The 16,827-nt window shown below is 46.5% G+C and overlaps 1 protein-coding gene and 1 pseudogene across 1 annotated transcript in view; one reads left to right on the top strand and one right to left on the bottom strand.

Moving 5' to 3' along the window:
* Positions 1 to 369, bottom strand: part of Taf4 (TATA-box binding protein associated factor 4) — a 61,864-nt gene extending 61,495 nt beyond the window's left edge. The window contains exon 1 of the mRNA XM_029535761.1: positions 81 to 369. Within this exon, the coding sequence (XP_029391621.1) occupies positions 81 to 357 (277 nt within the window). The 5' untranslated portion in view covers positions 358 to 369. The remainder of the gene's footprint in view (positions 1 to 80) is intronic.
* Positions 370 to 13,784: 13,415 nt separating this feature from the next.
* Positions 13,785 to 16,827, top strand: part of LOC110318081 — a 3,740-nt pseudogene continuing 697 nt past the window's right edge.

A 16,827-nucleotide genomic window follows, 5' to 3' on the forward strand; every position in this document is an offset into this window, starting at 1 on the left:
GGGCCCTGCGGGGACAAGCAAGCGGCGCGGTGAGCTGGAGCCCGGGCGCCGCGGGCCCCCACCCGCCGGCCGCGCTCTACCTGCGGGGGGCGGCTCCGGCGCCGCTGCGGGCGCGCCCTCGGCGGAGGCGGCCGGCCCTGCGCCCGCGGCTCCGGCCGGGCTGCCGCTCACAACATGGTTCCCGAGCGCGCCGGCGGCCGCGGCCCGCAGCTCGGGCGTGCGCGGCGCGAGGTGGTGGTGGTGGGCCGCGCTGGCCGCCAGCTGCGACTCGAGCGAGCCCACCAGATCGCTCACCACTTTCTCGTCCACCTCGCTGTTAAAGAAGACCTCGTCCAGCAGATCCGAGCCCGCCGCCATCTTTCCTCCTCGCCGCCGCCGCCGCCGCCGCTCGGCCGAGCGCGCCTGGGCAGGAGGAGGTTCCAGCGGGGCGGGGGGCGGGGCGCGGGGCGGGCGGGGGCGCGGCGCGCAGGGAGGGGGGAGGGGCGGCCCACTGCGCAGGCGCGCCGACACGCACCGCCCACGCCCGCGCCCCTGCGGCCTCTGATTGGCTGCGCCGGGCTCTTAAAAGACGCGGCCAATGGCTGCGAGCGCCAGAGGCCGGGGAGCAGGCGAGGCGCTGGGTGCCGGTCGGCTGTCGGAGCGCTGGTGGGAAAGGCAGCGGGGCCGGGAGAGCGGCGGCGCTCGGCGCCGTGTGGGTCGCGGCAGCCGGCTGCGGGGTTCGCCCTTTGTCTGCACCCTTCCAAAATGGCTGCGGCCAGGGCGGGCGGTGACAGCTGCGCGGGCGCTTCCCGGGGCCCCGGCGGTCAGAGAGGAGCAGGAGTCCTGGCACGAAGGCGCTTTCGGGGCGGAGAGGTGCGCAGAGGACGCCGCGGACGCGGCGGGTCAGCTCCCCTGACTTACAGCGGTTAGTACGAGGGCCGTGCACACCCCGGGCGAAGCTGGACATCCGGAAGCTGATTTGTTCTTTATTTACTTTTCTCGTGGGGGAGGGGGGGTTGTAAATCCTCTAAACTGATGCTTGCAAGCACTTTGTCGGAACATTTTCGTTACCATCTCTCCCCTTTCTTTCTGGGTGTTTTCTTAACCAAAAGGCCGACTTATTGGACATTGCTATGGATTTCGTCTTTCCATTTTTTCTTGAAAAGGCCGAAAAACAAATTGCAGATGGCAAAGCTCCTTGTTGGGACCTCAACGCAACTGACCTTCCTAGAATCATCGTCACCTCTGAAGAGACTTACCACAGTCTGCACAGATCCAGCACTGGGGAATGAGGAATTTGACATTGTAATTTTTTTTTCCTTTCCCGTCTTGAAAGAGACTCTTCCCACCAGCATGTACCACCCATACACACCCTCCCTGCACTCGGAAGATGAAGGCAGGGGGATATGGAGTTCAACCTTTGTTGTGCATTTAGTTGGAGGCCAGCCTGGGGTCTGGTGGGGGCCTGTATCAAAAAGGTGAGGTGAGGACTCTTCTCTCAAAAGCAGAATATAACTCTCAGCCTGTGTGCTGATCCTGTCCCAGCCTTTTAAACTAAGAGTTATATAACTGCAGTACAAGCCCCACCCTACCCTACCCCAGCTGTTCTCTAAGCAATAGGCTACCTAAGGAACTGTGCGCAGCCTTGAAAACAAACAAACAAACAAACAACCCACAGTGCCCTCACTTGCAAAGTGTGCTTGGGAATCCTTAAATAACAGAAATGTTGTTCTTGAACATCAGCCTCCAGGTTTGGAGAGCCAGTAAAAAGAAAGAGACAATGAGGAAGCAGTTTGGGTGCTACAAGCCAGTATAGGCTTGACAGGAGGAACAAAAATTCGGTTGTAAATAAAACCCGTGAGTCTTCTTTTGACACAGGAGAACACACTCAGGGCCAAAAGCATGATCCTAAGTGAGTGGAACACTACTTAGTGACAGTTCCCAGCCATGAGTCAGAGCATTCTTTACTCTTGATAATGGATTGAAGATTTTAAAGTGGACCAAAGGATCAGCAGGTTCTTGCTAATCCTCTTGATGCTGGTTAATGGGACCCACCATTAGGTGTACAGCAGCCTGTACCCCGAAACCATTAGGTGACAGGGAGCAAAACAATGACACTTATAGCAAAGCCCAGGCTCTGGAGCTCACAGGCCTCTTGGTACCATGGTACTAAGATCTTTCACGAGGGCAAGCATTGTCCTCTCCATAGGCCCACCAGGACATGTCTCCAGTGTGGTCCCAAGCCTCTTCAAGAGGACACAGCCTCCTTCCATGCTTAAGCATCTGCTGATAACACTTACAGCCCCTGAACCACTGAGACTTAAGTTACAGGTGTAGGGTTTAGGGTCTGTGCCCACCTTCATTCCTTGCTGCAGAGCCCAGTGTGGAAGCCACACGCACTTCAGGTAGCTGTTTTCAAGTACACTGCTCTTAGGACTGAAGTGGGTGGAGCTAAAAAGTCTCCTTCCCTCCTCAAAATATATATGCAAGGGGCAGTAGACACCATTAGAGTCTTAACCTTTGTCACTCTGGAGACTGAAGAACAAATTTTCTTTAAGTGTCTCTCCCTTTAATACATTGCCATAGGCCATTATGACTTTCATAGTTTGAACTAGCATTGAAAGAGAAAAGGAAGAATCATTAAGTATGAAGTATAAATAAAACACCTCATCTTGTAGAAGCAGAGGACAACTTTTGCAAGTAGGTTCTCGCCGCCATAGGTTTAAGGGATCAAATTTTTATCAGGCTAATATGGCAACTACTTTTATCTACTTGGCCATCTCACCAGCACCATAAAATGTTTAATTTTTAAGAAAGAGCATAGCAGAGGGATAAGGAGGTGGCTTACTTGGTGAAGTGATAGGATATAAGTTGAATCCCAGTACCTACATGAAAACGCTGGGTGTAGCAGCATGCATATGTAATCCCAGATATGGGGAGGTGGGGATCACAGTAGTCCTAGGTCTCACTGGCCCAGATAGTGTAGTGAAATATCCTGTCTCAAAAAATAAGAATGATTGAGGAATACACCTGTATACCTGATGCTGACCTCTAACCTCCATGCATGCATACACGCACCACACAGAGAGAGACAGACAGACAGACAGACAGACAGAGACACAGACCGACAAGAGTGCACACTGGACGGTAGCTGGAGGCCTCGAACTGGTTCCTGCTTTCTGGGTGATTGTGTCAGGCACCCTTACCTTGTGGTAGCTTCAGCCATCCCTGGACTCACCTGCCTATGGTCTCTCCTCTATTTTGTTTAGACACAGCATCTTGTGTTGCACATGCTAGCCTTGACAGGCTCATTCCATCCTGTCAGACTTTAACATAGCTGGTACCTCTCATCTTCCGGTGACACCAGTTCCTGGATCTGGGACCTACCAAATTCCAAGATCACTAGGCAAAGTTTTTAACACATTACAACTGCAACTCCTTTGCTTGAGACCAGGCTTGGGTGGCCACCAGTCTTAGGACTAATGCATTGAGTGCTCTCTGCAAGGCCAGAGAGGAACTGAGGTTAGAAGGCTAAGTTCGTGGCTGGGTCTCACTCTTGGTAAGGGTAGAAAGCCAAGTCTCAGACACTGAAGTTGCTGGGCACTAGTAGCACTCTTCTCATGCTGAGGTGAGCCATCCTTCTGTCCACATGTGCACAAATGGACATCATGGGTATGGTGCCTGCTCCTCCTGCCTTCTTTCGAAACTGACCCCAGACTCCAGAGCCAGCTGTCTATAAAACTCCAGAATGACTCATGACAACATTCTCTTGGCTGACTCCCACAAAGGACTAACTATAGCTGTGTGACCGGGTTTACAGTTCAGCTCAGAGGAGCTTACTCAGAGTGCATGAGGGAGCCCAGCCTGACAGCATGCCTGCACCTGGCTTCCCGAGCCTCCACCTCTCCTGAGTGCTTCATCATCAGCCTCACTTCCCAGGGGAAGCCAGCCATACCTCCTGCAAGGTGCAGTGTCATTCTGCTCTATCCAGTGATTCCCTGAGGGCTTCCTTTTTTGGTTGATTTCTAATACAACTTGCCCCCCCCTTCAGCTCACATGTCCAGTTTATAAAATCCTAACTCAATTCGGAACAGAGTATAGTGATACACACATATAGTCCCAGCACTTCAGAGGTGGAGGCAGGAATTGTTCAAGGCCAGCCTCAGCTACATAATGTGGAGAGCAGCTGGTCCACATAAAGCTGTCTTGAAAGATAAAAAAATAAACAATAACAGCAAGACCCCAGCAAACCTCAACTCACATCCCTGAAAACTTAGTGCCGTTACGTGTTGATAGACCACATTTAAGGTTTGGTGGCTGGCATGGTTAGGAAGAGCTAGTGAGATGCCTTGGCCACTGAGGATGTACCCTAAGAAGAGGGTGGAGCCCAGCACTTTTCCTCACTGTGAGAGAGTGCCTGACAGAAGAGCCTCAGTGAGGAAGAGCATGCAGGAGCAGACATGGCAGCAGAACAGCCCATGGATTGCAGAGTCAGGAGGTTGCTTGTAACCCACAAGAAGAAGGCAAACAAGACCTGGCAGCCGTACTTGAAGGTCTCCCCTCTGAGCATCCTGTTTCATCTGCCTAGACTCCACCTTCTACAGGCGTCACCAGCTGAGAACCAAGTGACCAAATGGTTGACCACTTAGAATTTGAAATATGAGTTGGGTGGTGACATGCCTTGAATCCCAGCAGAGGCAGGCAGACAGCCAGGGTTCACAGAGAACCCAGTTACACGTAAAATAAAAAGTACCTCAGTATGAAACAAATGAAAAACACGAGACCTATAGTCGGATAATCTTAAATGTAACTGAGGTAGGTTGGAGGAGAGCATGGGAGATGCCTGAGTGAGCCAGGTGCTCGCCGTGCAAGCTCAAGCTACGTTTCAGATCTGCACAGCTTCTGTAATTGCCAGGCAGATGTGGCAGCCACCTGTAACCCCAGCACTCGGGAGGCAGACCAGACTCCCGATCAAGCTGGCTAACTAGCTGGAATTGGTGAGCTCTGGGTTCATCAAGACAGCCTGCCTCGTGAATGAAGTGGGACGCAATCATGACATTGTAAAAATGCCATTTCTCCCCAGTGTCAGCTACAGATTTGGTGCAAAATGCAGTTTAACCCCCCACCCCAATTGTTTTGCTTTTTTTTTTTTAAATCATTGATCACAAAAGTTGACAAGCTAGGCTTGTGTTTCCCATATGACAAGACTAACTCTCCTTTGGATCACACCTTAAACTCTGGGCGAAATGATATAACATTTGCCCCGCTTTCGAGAGCACAACCTCAAGTACAGGTTCTGGAAAGGAGTCAGCACAGGACAGGCGACTGTGCCTTTGGGAGCTGTACAGTCAGCACATGGTCTCCACCACTTAGGCAGAAAAAACTCCAAAGAGCTAGATGTCAAAGCTGGGTATCACCCCTCTCCAGAAGGTACAGGGGATCCTAGGAAAGAAAAGGCTTGAGAAGGGGAGATAGAGTTGGGCTTACAAGTGTTGCCTCCATCTCCAGTTGGACTCGGAGCTATGTACTGGGGAGATTCCAAACAGCATAGCTCAGAATAAGACATGAAAGGAGACATGAACAGCAATCCAAGTGGCAGATAAGGACTTGGGTCTCAGTCCCTCAAGTCAGCCATCAGCTGACAAAACACTGTCACAATGTCCAGGCCACAATCCCAAAAGAACCAGTACCAAAATAATATCCTAAAGAGGAGGTCAGGCACAAACCTTTAATCCCAGCACTCGGGAGGCAGAGGCAGGCAGATCTCTGAGTTCAAGGCCAGCCTGGTCTACAGAGAGAGCTCCAGGTCAGTCAGACTACACAGAGAAACCCTGTCTCAAAGAAAATGTTTAAATAAATTTAAAAATCATTCATTCTTAACAGGAGTAAGGAAATTGACCTGATAGGATTAGTATGTAAGGATTATAAAGTAACTGTGGGCTATGGAGATGGCTCCGTAAAATGTTTTTCTTGCAAGCATGAGGGCCAGAGTTTCATCCCCAACAACCAAGTTTAAAAAGATTAAAGTTTAAAAAAAAATTTAAGCTGGGCATGGTGGTTCATGTCTTTAATCCCAGCACTCCAAGACAGAGACAGATAGATTGCTAGGAGTTTGAGGCCAGCCAGGTGTACATAATAAAACTTTGTCTCAAAAAGACACAAGAATATGTAATTTTTTTAATTCTAAAAATAAATAAACCCATAATCCAGTGCTGGGGAATTGGAGACAGGCAGATCCTTGGGGCTCCAGGCCAGTCAGCCTAGCTTATATTTTTCATATGAGCGAGAGACCCTGTCTTAGAAAAAGAGGTCAGAGGGTAAGAGTGCTTGCTGTGCAGGCATTAGAAACTGCATTTGGGTCCCAGCAGCCATGTAGAAAGGCCAGGCATGGCCCAAGCACAACGGTACTACAGTGCTCTGAGGGAAACCGACAAGGAGATGGCTTGTGACCTGCCAGACTAGATCCAGGTCTAGTGACACATGCTGTCCCAAACACAAAGTCCTCCTCTGGCCCCTGCTCACCTGTGCATGTAAATGTGCATACCACATGCACATATGCATGCATGCATGCGTGCATGCATGCAAAAGCAAAAAAAAAATTGTCCTGAAGAACTCCTGAAGTTGTCCTCTGGCCTGCATGTGTACATGTTCCTCTACACACACACAGATGCATTTTTGAAAATATTATTTAAAAGCTAGTCAATACCTGAGTAACACCCGGAGTTGTCCTCTGTCACACCCCATCACAAACATGAACACAATAAAATTGAATTATATGACAACGGCTAGACCAATAATATCTGACATGAAGAAAATTAGGCTTTCAACCAATGAAAGGTTTTTTTCACAACATAACTAGAAACTATTTTAAGTTTATATTCTGGAACTGAGATAAAACTCAATGACTGGGCCATGTATTGATAGAATTCATCCAATCTGAAAAGGAGAGGTGAGGAGTTGGGGCAGTATGAAAATGTCTATGCTTTACTGTGTGACAGTGTCTATGTGTGCATTACTCTGTGATAGTGTCTAAATACAGTACTGTGTGACAGTGTCTGTGCATCACTGTGTGACAGTGTCTATGTGTGCACTATTGTGTGACAGTGTCTGTGTGCACTACTGTGTGACTGTGCACTACTGTGTGACAGTGTCTGTGTGCATTACTGTGTGACAGTGTCTATGTGTGCATTACTGTGTGACAGTGTCTGTGTGCACTACTGTGTGACAGTGTCTTTGTGCATTACTGTGTGACAGTGTCTATGTGTACACTACTGTGTGACAGTGTCTCTGTGCACTACTGTGTGACAGTGTCTGTGTGCATCACTGTGTGATAGTGTCTATGTGTGCATTATTGTGTGACAGTGTCTGTGTGCACTACTGTGTCACTGTGCACTACTGTGTGACAGTGTGTGCATTACTGTGTGACAGTGTCTGTGTGCATCACTGTGTGATAGTGCCTATGTGCACTACTATGTGACAGTGTCTACATGCACTACTGTGTGACAGTGCCTATGTGCACTACTGTGTGACAGTCTCTATGTGTGCATTATTGTGTGACAGTGTCTGTGTATACCACTGTGTGATAGTGTGTGCATTACTGTGTAACTGTCTATGTGCATCACTGTGTGACAATGTCTATGTGTGTACTACTGTGTGACAGTGTCTACATGCACTACTCTGTGACAGTGTCTATATTTGCACTACTGTGTGACAGTGTCTGTGCATTACTGTGTGACAGTGTCTATGTGTGCATTACTATGTGACAGTGTCCATGTGTGCACTATTGTGTGACAATGTCTACATATACTACTGTGTGACAGTATCTATGTGCGCATTACCTTGTGACAGTGTCTATGTGCATATTACTGTGTGACAGTGTTTGTGTGCATTACAGTCTGACAGTATCTGTGTGTGCATTACTATGTGACAAGGTCTATGTGTGACAGTGTCTATGTGCACATTACTGTATGACAGTGTCTGTGTATTACTGAAATTACAGAGAAAACAGAGTAGGGGCGAAAACCCTGGAGGGAATTGTGACTGGAATTCTATCTAGTGAGAGAAATACACTTATATTTTTATAAAGTTCTCTGAACTTCCACAAGAGTAAACACACAGGAAACTCGAGGTAGGTGCAATGTGGTCAGATACATACCCTGATCTACACAGCCAGTGCCAGGCCACTAAGGACAGCACAGTGAGACCTATCTCAAAAGAGCAGTGTTGGAAAGATGCCTATCAACCAATTTAGATATATCAGACCTTTTAAGAGTGGCGGTAAAGTTGGCCCTGGTGGCACTGACCCAGAATCTCAGTTTAATCAGACTCAGGTAGGAGGGAGGGCATAAGTTCAAGCCTGAGCAACTTAGTAAGACTCTATCAAAATAAAAGGCAAGAATGGGGCTGTGAGGTAAAGCTTAGAAGTAAAACATTCACCCCATGTGTTCCATCCCCAGTACTGGAGAATGAGACTAAGTCAAGATATTTTCATGTAAAAATAAGAGAACTCACCACCAGTAGACCTCAAAACACTGCAGGAAACTATTTAGACTGAAGGGATACCAGACACAAATTTGGTGACCAGAAAAAAAATTAAAAGTCTCAGAAATGCTGAATATTGGAGTAAGCAAAAAAGACACTTTTTCTCCTCATTTCTTTGAAATGCACATGTCTTTCTAAAGCAAGATCAGCAGCAGCGAATTGTGGCAATTTTGCAGTAATGGTACAACATGCCTATAATAAAAAGTGAGTCTACAATTCTCAAGTGCTCATGCCTGTAACAAGCAGCCAGGGATGGCAATGGGCATCAGTTCCCATGTCAGCAGCATTCCAGGGAGACAGTTTAGTACTGCTGCCAGCAGCCTGACGAATGTTCCTCCCCACTTAAGAACTTGCCTTTGAGTAGAGCTAGATCCTTGGCTGCCAGTGCAGAAAAGAATGTCAGGGCCAGATAACTTCTGCGGAAGCAAAGTTATCGGGTGTAGGTTTCATTAAGTATTTAGACCCAGAGACATGTAGGAAAAAGTTCAGTACACACCAAAGACGCCGCTGCAGGCTTCTGCAGTTACATTCACACAGCTCTGTGTGTGTGTGTGTGTGTGTGTGTGTGTGTGTGTGTGTGTGTGTGTGTGTGTTTGTGTGTGTGTGTGGTTTACACGTGCCACAGTGCACATGTGAAGGTCAGAGGGCATCTTCTGGTGATCCTTTCCATGTAGTAGGTTCCCAGGAAGATACACAGTCAGAGAGAGTAAGAGCAGAATGTAATAAAAATGTTTTAAATGTTGTTTTCAGAGCTGGAGAGAGAGCTCAACAGGAAAAAACACATACTGGGCTTGCAGAGGACTAGAGTTTAGCTCCTAGCACCTAAGATGGGTGGGTAGTTGGTTCACAACCTCCTATAACTCCAGTTCCAGGGGTGTTGACCCCTCTTCTAGCCTCTCTGGGTAACTGTACACACATCCACGTATGCAAATTGAAGTAAAGTGGAATTTTTAAGATATTTCTTGTTAGGTGGCTTTATGAGGCTTGCTGCTTAGACTTAGGGACTAGGAGAGCATTAGCCATTAAGCTGCACACACATTCTCACCCAGTGGAAACACAGCTTGCTATTTTTGCCATGTTTAAGATGTCTGTAGGACAGACACTATCTCTGCAGTTTTAAGTTTACCAGCTATGTGTCTCTTGGGCAGCAGAAAATGCAAATTGTGTTCGAGGGTGAGGGCCTCTTTCACTCTGTTGCCTTTATTGTTTGGTCTTTCTATGCTGCCCCACACCCACTTTCAAAATCAGTCAATCTCTCTCTCTCTCTCTCTCTCTCTCTCTCTCTCTCTCTCTCTCNCTCTCTCTCTCTCTCTCTCTCTCTCTCTCTCTCTCTCTCCCTCTCTCTCTCTCTCTCTCCCTCCCTCTGTGTTTGTGTGTGTGTGTCTGTGTGTCTGTGTGTCTGTGTGTCTGTGTGTCTGTGTGTCTGTGTGTCTTTGTGCTTGAGTGTGTGCATGTGCGTAGGTTGAGAGGCTCTTGTTCTGTGGCATCTGAGTAAGGTCAGAACAATCTCAGGGTCTGTTTTCCACCTTTTTTTGTTGTTTGCTGCTCTGTGTGAGGTTCCGTGGATTCTCCTGTCTCCATCTCAGCATGGGAGCACTGAGATTGCAGATACACATATTACCAAATATGACTTCAGTGGGTTCTGAAGGTCCAAACTCAGGTCCTCATGCCTATATATTTTATCTACTTAACCATTTTTCAGACCCTTTTATGCCTGTCAGATTCCAATAAACCCATATCTAGTCCAGCAATTGAACATATCCCCAGCAAACATGCATTCTTCACACCCCAGACTCACAGTGCTGTTCCTGATAGCCACACACTGGGAACCGCCCAGGTCTCTGTCAGCAGTGAAGCTAGTGGGGAGAAACATCTGCTCAGTCTGTGGTAAGTGGCTCCTTCTCGTAAAAATCATTTCTGTGTATAGTTTTGACTGTATTTGTGAGTGCAGTTTTGAGTGTGTTTGTCCAATTTTCAGTGTGTTTGTGAGTACAGTTTTGAGTGTGTTACTGTTGGACGAAAGTCAGTGTAGGCTGCAGCTCTTCTGTGCAAACCGACTTTCTGAGCTGGAAAGTGAAGAATGTATTCGTTTTGTAGGAAGCAGAAACCTGAGCCCAGAGATGAAACTGGCCTTTGGCCTCCAGAAAGCAGAAGGCTGTGACCCAAACCAAAGATTTGTGGCTAACATGCTGCTCTCCTTAGAGGTGCACATGTGTCAGCGGGCAACATGCCTGCCACTCAAGCACAAGAATGTGGTCTGGAATACCTAGCACCCATGTGAAATCCAGTGCTGAATAGGGGGTACTGTCAGGTCGATACCAGGGGCTCACTGCAAGCCAGCCTCAGTGAAAAACCCTATCTCAAAAATAAGGCAGAGCCAGGCATGGTGGCACACTTTATCCCAGCACTCAGGAGGCAGAGGCAGGTGGATTTCTGAGTTCAAGGCCAGCCTGATCTACAAAGTGAGTTCCAGGACAGCCAGGGCTATACAGAAAAACCCTATCTCAAAAAACAAAAACAAACAAACAAAAAAAGGCGGAAGGCTGGAGAGACACTTCAGTGGTTCAGAGCACTTGCTGCTCTGGCAAATGACCCAAGTTCAGTTACAGCACCTATGTCAAGATGACTCACAGCTACCTGTAACTCCATCTCCAGAGGATCTGACACTCTCTTCTGGCCTCTTTAGACACCTGCACACACATGCACATACAGAGAGACACACACATACATAATTAAACATAAAAGAAATCTTTAAAATATAGTATACACACAATAGAATGCTATTCAACATTATGAAGGAAGAAAATTCTGTCAGTGTAGCAACAACATGGGTGAGCATGGAGTGTGTCATGCTAGCTGACAATTGGCCAAGCACAAAAGGACAAAGCTAGGCAGTCTCACTTAGATGTGTAATGTAAAGACAATCAAAATGGTGACTGTGGACCATGGAGGAATTTCCAGGACCTGGGAGTGAGAAGGGACCAAGAGCAGAACAGTCAGCCAGAACAGAGTCCACCTAGGCAGGAGGCGTGAGTCCTAGTGATCTGCTGCCCAGGATGGTGACCACAGTGATGAGCAAACCACAGGCCAGGCATGGTGCTCTGTCCCTTTGGTCCCAGCACTGAGGAGCAGAAACCAATTAATTCTAGAGCTTACATGAGGGCAAAGAACCAGAATGGCCCCCGCACAGTCTTGAAAAGGCAGAGGAGTAAGGACTCAGGGTCCTAGAAAGAAGTACTCCCCTCTGTAGCCAGTGGGCCACCGATGCGTGGAAACTTCTCAACACACGGGGCCAGACTGGACATAGACTGTGGAGAAACTGCAACCCACCCTACCTTACAGCCCTAACAAAATTCTTTCAAACCAGATCCCAGAAATGCAAAACCATAAACATTCTAAAAGAAAACTCAAAAGGAAATCCTTGTGCTTGGAATTAGGCACAAACTGATAGGACATAACCAACTTGGAAGGAAATCAGTAAAATGGACAGAGCTGTATACTCTGAGACATATGGGAAGTCAGTACAGAGGAAATACAGGCTAACAGGAAGCATTGCTTAAAACCATTCTACCTGACAAGGAACTTGATTTATAGTACATTTGAAAAGCTCTTACTAAATCCAACAACCACATTTTTAAAAACAGTGGCCAAAGATTAAAACCACTACTTCACAAAAGATGAAGCAAGCACATGAAAAGATACTGCACACCTTTGGAAACCAAATTAAAACCACAGTACAACAGCACCACACACACATCAGGGCTGACATTAGAGGACCCCACCCACCTCCCAAAGGATGAGGAGATCCAGTCACACCCACCTGGGGAAGGTCCAGGTCTCAAACAACTTGAAAGCCTAAATGGCTAAACAAGCACTCCTCACACACTCCTAATCCCTCTCCCAGGTGGCAGTCCAAGAAAGGGAGACCATGTCTACTAAAAGATTACAGGGACTGTTCCTCAGAGAAGAAAGCTAGATATGATGGCTAACCTTGGTTGCTCACTACATCTGGAATCAACCAAAACAGTGTCTGCTGTTTGCCTGCTTGCCCTCACTCTCACTGGCGAGTTCATCTACCCTCTTGCTCAGGTGTTCCTTGGGATACTGGAACCTACTTCTTCAGGATTCCAGTGTAGACTGAAGACCAGCAGCTCTCTAGGAATCCTCTGGGGCTGCTGAGACATGTGGATTCATGAGGGAAATATCATTGAATGACCTTGACCACAGAAAGTGGTCTTAATAAATCATATATATGTGAATATATAATATTCCATTCATTCTATCAAATCTGTTCCCTTAGAGAAACCTGACATGTGTGTGTGTGTGTGTATATATATATATATATATACACACACACACACACACACACGTATTCTTCACCCCTTTCATGCCCAAATAATGACATAATGATGGCCTTTCTACACCGGCTCTTGCCCGTTCCTTTTAGCTCCCCAATAAATGGCACAGAGATCTAATCAATTTATTGACAAGCTTCAGGCACGATGCTGGGCAGATACTCATCTGTTGTAATCCGGCTGTGTTGCTTGCTTCCTCTTCCCAGCCCTGTGGCATTACCTGCCATCTTGGTCTTGCCCTGGCTGTTCTACTCCAACAGTCCTCTCCATGTGACAAACCCTCCTGTCTGTTCTCCTCCTTCCTCTCTCCTCTGTTTGCTTCCCATCCCTGACTGGGATGGGAAGTTCTGCCCTATTCTCTTCTGCTAAGCAATAGGCTGAATCAGCTCTTTATTAACCAATTAAAGGTGATGGAAAATATTTTTTACACATCATTGAGACAGGAGACACTCCAAATATCATGACAATGCCAACATCCTCACTGCAAGCAGATCTCTGGGCACAGCAATCAGCAGCTGAATACACAGTGCAAGAAAACCTTCCCCAACAGAACCACAAGGGTGGCAAACATCAGAGGCAGTCATCTGGTTAATTAACCTCATTCAATCATTCTGTGACCTCCTAAGAACATGCAATTATTATTTCACAATTAAAAGTATAATAATAGAATTTTAGATGCTTAACATGGCCACAATTTTTGTTCTTTTCTTGTGTGGGAGCAGGGGATCGAATATGAGACCTTACCCATCTAATGGCTCTACCACTGCGTTGAAATGCCACCATGAAGGTGATAAACTCTCTGTATATTTTATCACTATTTTGTATTGTGGAGGGTTGTGTATGTGTGGTATGGGCATTATGTGAATGTGACTGAATGTGCACCTGTGGGTATATGCAAGGTGAGCCCCAATGTTGACAACAGGTGCATAACCTTGATCATTTTCTACATGTTTTAATTTTTTTAGATATACTTTATATTGTGTATACAGATATTTTGCCTGCATGCATGTCTGGGTACCATGTGCATGCCTGGTGCCCATAGAGATAAGAAAAGAACATTGGATCCCTGGAACCAGAGTTATGGACAGTTGTGAGCTGCCACGTATGGTCTAGGAATCAACCTGGGTGGTCTGCAAGAAGTGCTTCTAACCACTGAGGTGTCTCTCCACTCCTCCACCTTGTATGTTTGTTTATTTCTGAGAAAGTGTCTCTCACTAAACCTGATGCTCAGCTCTTTGAGTGGAGAAGGCTGGCCAGCCAGTGAGCTTCAGTGAGTTATCTTTTTCCCCCTACCCCAAGACTGGGATTCCAGATACTGGCCACTTTACCAGGTTTTTTTTTTTCTTTGGTTTTTCAAGACAGGGTTTCTCTGTGTAGCCCTGGCTGTCCTGGAACTCACTTTGTAGACCAGGCTGGCCTCGAACTCAGAAATCCGCCTGCCTCTGCCTCCCGAGTGCTGGGATTAAAGGCATGCGCCACCACGCCCGGCTTTTACCAGGCTTTTTAAGTGAGTTTTGGGGGTCCACTCTCAGGTTCTCATGCTTTCATGGCTGGCAGTTTGTCAACTGAGCCATCACCACATTTTTAGCAATTTTTTTAAAAATTAGAAAATAGCATTCCAGCCATGGAAGCAGGTAGACTGACTAAATGCAGGCCTCCATTCACCTCTCCCTCTGCTCTTCCAATCTTACTGCCCAGTAACAACCAACCTACTGCAACCTTCTTCCCACCATCACCCCACCCACCTCCAGTGAATCACACAGACCTTTCCTTCCTAACTTACCACTTGTACTGGTGTGTGTGTGTGTGTGTGTGTGTGTGTGTGTGTGTGTGTAAAGAAAGCATGTATACACATGCACACACATACACACTGTGCTTTATCTCAGCTTTCAACTCCAGCAGGTCCAGCAGGCACTCTCTGGGAACCCTCTAGACCACCCTAGCTAGGAAAGCAGGTAGTCTAACTGCAGACCCTGCTCCTCCTACAGTTCTATCCCCCATCCTCATCCTCATCTGCTTCATCCTCTCCTCACTTTCTACCCACATTCCCAGGGGACTAAGCAGATCCTGTGGAACACCCTGATTTCCTCCCTCATGTAGACCCCTCGGCATCCCCTGATCCCATCCTTATTCCTAAATGTCATCTCCCAAAACATAGAAACACATTTTACATGGAATCCCTATTATCAACACCTATAAGGATCCCAGAAGAATTTCCTACTAAGCAACATACAGCCACCACACTCTAAGAACCAAAGAGGTCAACAGAAACCAAGGAACAGACAAACAAGGACAAAGACAAAACAAAACCCATTTAACAAAGACAAGACTAGATGTCAGCAACTAGAATTATATTCATCCCAACACCAGATGCCTAGCTACCAGCATAAAAACACTATCAACAACTACCAGAAAACCATGTCTCTGCTACAGCCCAGCAGCAACCCTACCACAGCAGACCCTGAATATTCTAAAAATAGCTGAAGCTCAAGGAAAAGACCTTAAAATAGTCTTTATGACTGTGATGCCCTTTAAAGAAATCTATGAACCAAAAACTGTAGAAGGAAATGAATTAAAACAGTTTAAGACCCGGAAGTGGAAATAGAAACAGTAAAGAAAACCTTAACTGAGAGAAATGTGGAAATAAAAATGTATCCAACTTAAAGAAGAAAGTGCCTATGGCAAAGCACACGGAGCACAGAACACCAAGTAACTGGACCAGGGGAAAAGAAAGTCCCCTTTGCACATAATAATCAAAACACTAAACACATAGAAGGAAGAAAATATTAAAAGTTTCAAGGTAAAGAGATCAAGTAATTTATCAAAATAGGGCCTGGGCAGAAGTTTTTAAAAATCTAAGAGACCACAGATGCCAGGCCAGACTACTATACCCAGCAAAACTTTCAATCACCATAGATGGAGAAAATACAACATTCCACATAAAAGCCAAATTTTAGCAATCTCTGCCTACAAATCTAGCCCTATAGAAGGTTGTAGAAGGGCTGGCGAGATGGCTCAGCAGTTAAGAGCACTGACTGCTCTTCCAGAGGTCCTGAGTTCAAATCCCAGCAACCACATGGTGGCTCACAACCACCCGTAATAAGATCTGACGCCCTCTTCTTGTACATCTGAAGACAGCTACAGTGTACTTATATATAATAATAAATGAATCTTCATTTAAAAAAAAAGAAGAAGAAGAAGGTTGTAGAAACTTTAATCCCAGCACTTGGGAGGCAGAGGCAGGTGGATCTCTGAGTTCCAGGCCAGCATGGTCTACAGAGTGAGTTCCAGGATGGCCAGGGCTACACAGAGAAACCCTGTCTCAAAAAAACAAAAAACAAAACAAAACTAAAAACAGAAAAGACAAAAAAAAAAAAAAACCCAAACCTACTACTCCAGCTTAAATCATATATTGATTCTCACACATTGATATTGGGAGACTTCAATATCCCACTATGCCTTGTTCTTCTTCTTAGCACCTCATGGAACTTTCTCCAAAACTGACCACATTCTTGAACAGAAAGCAAGTCTCAACACATAGTAGGAAATTGAAATAACCCCCTGCACCCTATCTGACCCCTACACATTAAGGCCGGATATCAACAGAAACAATAGAGAGCTTGCAAACTCAGAATCTGAACAACTCATTACTGAATGAAAAATGGATCAAGAAAGAAAATAAAGACTTCCTAGAATTAAATGAAAGTGTGTACACAACATTGTGTCCCAAACTTATGGGACCCAATGAAGGATCAAGTTCAAGGAGGCGAGTAAATAGAGCTAAGTACCTACATTTAAAAAAAAGGGGGGGGGGCTGGTGAGATGACTCAGTGGGTAAGAGCACCCGACTGCTCTTCTGAAGGTCCAGAGTTCAAATCCCAGCAACCACATGGTGGCTCATAACCATCTGTAACAAGATCTGACGCCCTCTTCTGGAGTGTCTGAAGACAGC

This window comes from Mus pahari, chromosome 3 (genome assembly GCF_900095145.1).
Source record: "Mus pahari chromosome 3, PAHARI_EIJ_v1.1, whole genome shotgun sequence".
In the NCBI taxonomy this organism is placed as follows: Eukaryota; Metazoa; Chordata; class Mammalia; order Rodentia; family Muridae; genus Mus; species Mus pahari.